The sequence below is a fragment of the Strix uralensis genome, chromosome 4 (genome assembly GCF_047716275.1).
Source record: "Strix uralensis isolate ZFMK-TIS-50842 chromosome 4, bStrUra1, whole genome shotgun sequence".
Classification (NCBI taxonomy): domain Eukaryota; kingdom Metazoa; phylum Chordata; class Aves; order Strigiformes; family Strigidae; genus Strix; species Strix uralensis.
In genome coordinates this window covers 113558936-113565129 of record NC_133975.1, presented here as the reverse complement: position 1 = coordinate 113565129, position 6194 = coordinate 113558936, and the positions used below count along the sequence as shown (strand labels likewise).

Genomic DNA, 6194 nt, shown 5'->3' with positions numbered 1-6194 from the left:
CCGTCCCCGCCCCCGCCATCTCCTCCCGGCGGCGCCTCGGCCCGCGCCCTTCCCGCCGCCGGCCGCGCAGGCCCGTCGCGCCCCGCCCCGCCCCGCCTCGCCGCCTGACGGCGCTGCCCTCGGCGCAGGCGCAGGCCGGGGCGCGGGGGGGGGGCCGGAGCGGCGGCGCCGCGCCCTCGCTCCGCGTCCCGGGCGGTGTCTCAGTGCAGCCATGTCTGGCGGCGCGGGGCGGCGAGGCGCGCTCGGGCGGCGGCGCCCTCTGTGAGGCGGCGGCGGACGAGCGGCGGCGGCGGGCATCCATGTCGGCGGCCAGGGATTAGCGCGGCGGACACCGAGCCGAGCCGAGCGGAGGGGGCGGCCGACCCGTCGCCCCCTTCCCGCGGGGTCTCCGGCGGGAGAGAGCCGTACCCGGCTGGCGGGGGCGGAGGGACATGGCTGACCGGAGCGCGCCGAGCTGCCACCTGCGGCTGGAGTGGGTCTACGGTTACCGGGGTCACCAGTGCCGGAACAACCTCTACTACACGGCGGCCAAGGAGATCGTCTACTTCGTGGCGGGGGTCGGCGTGGTCTACAGCCCCCGGGAGCACCGGCAGAAATTCTACCTGGGGCACCAGGACGACATCATCAGGTACCGCCGCCGCGGGCCGCCGGGCCGCATCCCGCCGCCGCTGGCCGCATCCCCCCGCGGGCCCCGGCCCCGCCGCCTGGCTCGTCCCCCGCCTGCTCCTCCCGCCCCCCTCGCTGCTTGCCCCAGGTGCCGTCCCGGGCTGCGCCGGCGATCCGCCTCCCGCCGTCCAGTCAGCGCTGTGGGGCTGCGGGGAGCGGATGGAAACGCCGCGAGGACAGTCAGCGCTTCCTCGCCCCCTCCGCCCCCCGCCCGGGCTTCGCCGTGGGTAGAAACAGCCTGGAAATGGCTTTTGGCTGCCGGGTTTAACGGGCCGCGTCGCGTCCCCCTCCTCTCCCCGCCCCGCCACCGGTGCGCGGTGCCGAAACTTGTACGGGCGCTTGTGCGCCGGGGTGCGCGGCGCGGCCCGGCAGCCTGAGGGTCGCTGCGCGGTCCCCGGCCGCCCCCGAGTGTCAGAGGGCCGGCGGGAGGGAAGGAGTCCTCTCGGGTGTGCCCTGAAGTACTCGGGTGTGGAGGAGGGTAATCTGCAGCAGGTACACCTCTGGCTCACCTGGAAAAGGCAACGGTTACATGGGGAATGAGGGGCCTGCCTGTAACTCGTGCAACTTTTAGGGTTCAGCCTTTCTCTCAAAATCGAGGCTTCTCCGATAGCTCACCTTTGGTAAAAACGTTTAACTTGGCAGTGAATGTTACCAGGTGCTGAAGTTTATAAAAACAATAATTACAAACTGACCTTGCAGAAGAAATGTGCTGGTGTTATTTTCTAAATGTATTTTCACTCTGAGGATGCTTTTATAAGCTGTGAAATCAATGAGAGATTTGAGGAATATGAAGGGCAGATGTGAGCCTGAGTCATCAATCCTTTCCCTTTCAGTAGGTGTCATTGCGGATGGATTCTAAATTCTGATTTCCATTGCTCTTCCTGTTGGGGTAAGAGCTAGCAGTAGACAATTTTGTAGGTAATTTGCAGCACAGAATTTGTTTTTATGACGCTTAGTGCTCCAAGGCATACCTTCTGTGTGCGTTACTCATATGAGTAACAGGTATTGCCAGCGGACACTAGAACAGATGCTGTCTTTCATTTAAGCTTTTAGACACACCAGAAAACTTGGCCATAATGGCCACTTTTTTTTTTTTCTTTGTTTAAATCTTCTTGAAGAAATTTAAGTAGTTTTGAAGTATGGCTGTGAGCATCCCCTAGAAGGGTGTCACAGCTAGACTATATTTCTCCTTGGTGCTAAAAATGTGAAGGAAAAAGTAATCAGTGTACCTTTGTAGACCATTGTACTAGGGGTGTTGAATCAGAAGTTTGAATCACTGTTATTTGCATCATTTAATGCTTTAACATTCTCATTTTAATCCAGGAAAAAATGTTTCTTAAGAACTGCTAGCCATCTCTGATGTCAGGTGGTGTGGGAAATCCAGATCTGCAGCTTCCCATTGTGCTCAGGAAGCTGTGGCTCATTACTTGTTCTAATCTAACATCCAAGGTTGCCGTAGTGTAATATCACACATTTAATACCATGTATTCATGAGTGCTTCTGAATGATGCCATTCGTTTCAGCGGGGCTTCTTATAGTATAAGAATTACGTGGTTTGAGCTATAACTGGGGAAGTTGTTTATGTTTTCCTGTGGTAACAGTTTTTTGCTCATGCTCTCTCAGTTTTGGTACAATGTGCTACATTTGGCCAAAATGTGACAGAACTCATTATTCAGAATAGTACTAAAACAAAAAAAGTCTGTCAAAAATCAGCAAACCAGAGAGAAAGAATAGAATGACTTCATCTGATTTTTATGGACATGTACTTTGATTTTTATGGTACCATGACCTGGCATACTGGAGTTTCTCCTGCTTTGAATTGTACTGATGTTGAGAGAATATAATTCTAAGTATTAGTATTAAAGCATTACAGTTTTACACAGTTAGAATTTTGCATGCCTCTTAAAGCTATACAGAAATGTTAGTATGCTTAAAGAAGAATGCTCAATTTAAAAGCAGCATGGCTATTTCCAATAGTAAGATTAGACTTGCAGTGATCAGTGTTTCACTTGCTGCTCGTTCTAAAAGCAACATGATACCATTTAAATGTCATCTTCCCTTACTTTTCCTGGCTAAACTTGGGTACCTAGACATGTTGAGTCTCAATATTTAAGGCAGTCATAGTGGGAAGGTCAAGTATTTAAAAAATGGGTTTTTAAAATACCAGAAAACAGGTGCAGAAATTGGATTATATAATATAGTAATCAGCGTTACTAAATTTTATCTCTGAAGATAGCAAACTCAACTGTTGTATTGCAAAAAAAATCATGTTTTGTGTTTTAATAGGCTCAGCAAGCACTGTCCAAATGCTGAAGCATTTGCGATGTTTTAGTGAAAGCAATGGGAGGATTGAGTGTCTTTTTACAAGTGTGTCTGAAAATCTAATGTATTTAAAGGATCAAACTTCCGTGAGCACAGCTCCATAGCTACAAAGACTAAGCGATATATACTGCATGGCACACGGTGATATTATTAGTACTCTTCATTATGAGAACTTCTATATCATTAGCATGCTTTGGATGACATTCTAATTTTAAGCATCAGTCAGGAAGAGAAGAATTGCAATTCTTAAATCAGAGCCCAGTTCTTTAGTAATAGAGAACAATATTAGCTTAATGGACAGCTAGAGGATATTTTCCTTTGGAAAATTTCTTTCTAGCACTAGCAGTTAGTTTGTCTTCTGCTATGAAGTTTTACCTCCTTATATTAAACAAAAGCCTATAAACCTACTGTAAGATTTTTGATATGATTAGATACTTTAACATAATTTATTTCCAGTATAAATGTCTAATCTCGATTTTGGTGACAGTGTCCACCCCCCTTCCCCCACCTCAGTTAACAGTGTACTGAAAGTATGACATCTCTCACTGTTTTGTCCCTCAGTTCTATTGAACAGTCTTTTGGAATAGAAGAGGGTAATTAGAATCACTTGGGGCCTCTTCTATTAGTCTGGTTTTTGAATTGAACAATCTCAGTCATTCAGCTCCAATCTGTCTCTAAAAAGGACTGCTCTTGCTTTCTGGTGAGCTTTTGTTTTTTATCTTCTGGTTTTTATCTCTTCTCAGAAGAAATCAACCCACTATTCTGGAGAATAGAGAGTATTATGTTTTCGATCTTATTTATCTCTCATTTCTTATGCATCTGCATGTTTTTATTGCTGAGGTCCTCGGTGTGTGAGGACACTCGAACATGTCATTTAGATACAGAAGTGCTTTGGAAATTTACATCTTGGGAGTGCTGATAATGTGAGGTTTTTTCTTGTGTTTTTAGGAGTAAATAGAGAGGAAAATCTTGTACATGAAGTCTCAGGCTTTGATACAGCTATCCTTTGCCAGCAGCATAACTTGGACGTCTGCTGTGTTTGCGGAGGATCCCCTATCCAGCCTGGGCTGTGCATATGTAGGAGACACTAATTTTGAATAAACGTGAATTACTCCTGCCAAGTTAGTGATTTAAATGGTGTGTTCTGTAGGGTTTCATAAATCACCAAACTAGCTTGTGAGGCGTAGATCAGGTTGCTTTACAGTAGAGAAGAAAGAGACAATGTCTTGGTATGTTCAGGTTAGATCTCTCCTTTGTTTTCTCTTCATAATTTTAGTGATTTAGAGGAGCATGGGTTATTTAATGTAGACTGTCCTTGCCTTGTCTGAGAGACCTTAGGGGGATCATATTTAATCCTGATCTGTATAAAGATTTCAGAAGATGCCCCCTCAGAGTATTAACTTGTCATACTGGAAACTGACGCTCACGTTGAGGCTCCTTATTTATCTGGGCTAGCTAAAGCGTGTTTATGTACTTTACTTTCTGTGATGGAAGGTGAGAAAATTGGAAACCCTGAAATCATCCACCTATTTAAATGGCTGTCTGCTGGAAAAAGCTTTTGATGTTTCCAGGACTATTGTCTATGCTGACATGCTCCAAAGAGACACTTAAAATAATTTTTCCTTTTGATGTATTTCTTTTTTTTTTTTTTTCCTTCCCTTAATGCTAGCCCTGTGACCGTCTTTTTTTGTGAGCTTCAGAGTGCTGGAATTTTACTGGGAATTAACTTTTCACCTGGCATTGATGATGCTATTGAAAAGCAAAACCTAAGATCAAACCAGTGCATCTTTTTGAGATCTTTATTAGACTTGGCAAAAATGCATATTTTGCTTTCCTTGATGTCTGTTCTTCAGTTCAAACTTTAGCATTCATTTGAAGTCTGTCCTTCTGCACCGATATCTCTATGGTGGTGCAAAACAACCACACAACCATGCGGGTCAAAGAAAGAAGAGAAACTACGTTTCTCTGTCAAAGGGAGACAAATTAGGAAGAGTTGTTACGCCCCTCCTACTTTTTAATACCCATCATGTGAGTTAGCTGGCAAATAATAGTGCTGTTGTATATTCTTCCTAGAACTTTATCACCAGTAAACTGTGACTACTTAAGACGTCTGTGATACATTTAGGTTTTGTTGCTAAAGGTAGTAGCCAATGCATCTTATGCTAGAAAAAACACTTGAATTTCTGCTGATAATGCCATCTCTAGCTCTGCTGTAGAGCAACCATAGGCTATGTCTGATAAGTTCCTTTGTCTGCTTGCCTAGAAATCTGTGTATTTTTCTGTGTCTTGGGCTAAGTTGGGGGAAAGGAATCATGTATTGCCTGCCCTAGGACTCATGCAGAGTTCTGTTTTTAGAGCAAATTTAATTAAAAAAATTATTTAGAAAACATTAAAATTCTTTACTGTTAGGAGTTCTAGTACCAGAAACTAACAGATCCCCTGCTACAAAGACAGAGGAGAAAGAAACTGGTGCTGCCTTTAGTTTGGTTGAAAACATCTGGTTCTTTCCTGCTTCATGCCCCTCTGTATCCAAGACTGTAGAGAGGTAAATTGCATACTTCATAAAGCAGAGAGGTATGTGCAAGACAGGTAGAAAGAATGACAAAACATTTCTCTGTATTGTGACAGAGATAGGATTTGGCTCTTTTCAGCAAAATAGTTTACTTGTCTAAATTGCAGCTTTTGTTAAGTCAATTTTTCTTACTTGTTGCTGTGAACTCTGTAGGAATCATCTTGAACTTTGTTTCCCAAGGAACAAAAAGAGGCAGCCAAAACTCTGGCTGCTCTGAACTGTGGTCTTTCTGGACACTTTATTTAAGAATTTGGCTCAATCTACAAGAGATTGTCCTGCCTGAGATTCTGTGATCTTGCTCCTGTATTCCAAGGCAAAATAAACTGTTTCTTCCTAGTGTCAACATTTCTGAGGTTCTAGTGAAAATCGAAATCACTAAAATCATGTCTGCTCCCTGATGTTGGTGCTGTCCACCAACTCTGTGTGAAGGAGATTCTTTTACCTGTTGTTGTACCCTCAGCATTAGTCTAACCGTCAGCATCTAAGAAATTGTTGGACTCTGTTAGCTGCTTTCTAAGACTGCAACTAGATAATGCTGTCTAGGAGGCAGGTCCAGGCTTCCTCTGTGTGGCTGTCAGCTATGGTTTGCAAGCAGAAATTCTAGCAGTGCAGTGATTAGTCACATCCGAGTTCT

The 6194-nt window shown here is 45.3% G+C and overlaps 1 protein-coding gene across 2 annotated transcripts in view; it reads left to right on the top strand.

Annotated features, from left to right (window-relative positions):
* Positions 1 to 225: 225 nt before the first annotated feature.
* The window catches only part of EML5 (EMAP like 5), a 123542-nt gene continuing 117573 nt past the window's right edge, over positions 226 to 6194 (top strand). For both annotated transcript variants that reach the window (XM_074868562.1, XM_074868561.1), the window contains exon 1: positions 226 to 628. In XM_074868562.1, coding sequence (XP_074724663.1) covers positions 432 to 628 — 197 coding nt within the window. In that variant the 5' untranslated portion in view covers positions 226 to 431. The remainder of the gene's footprint in view (positions 629 to 6194) is intronic.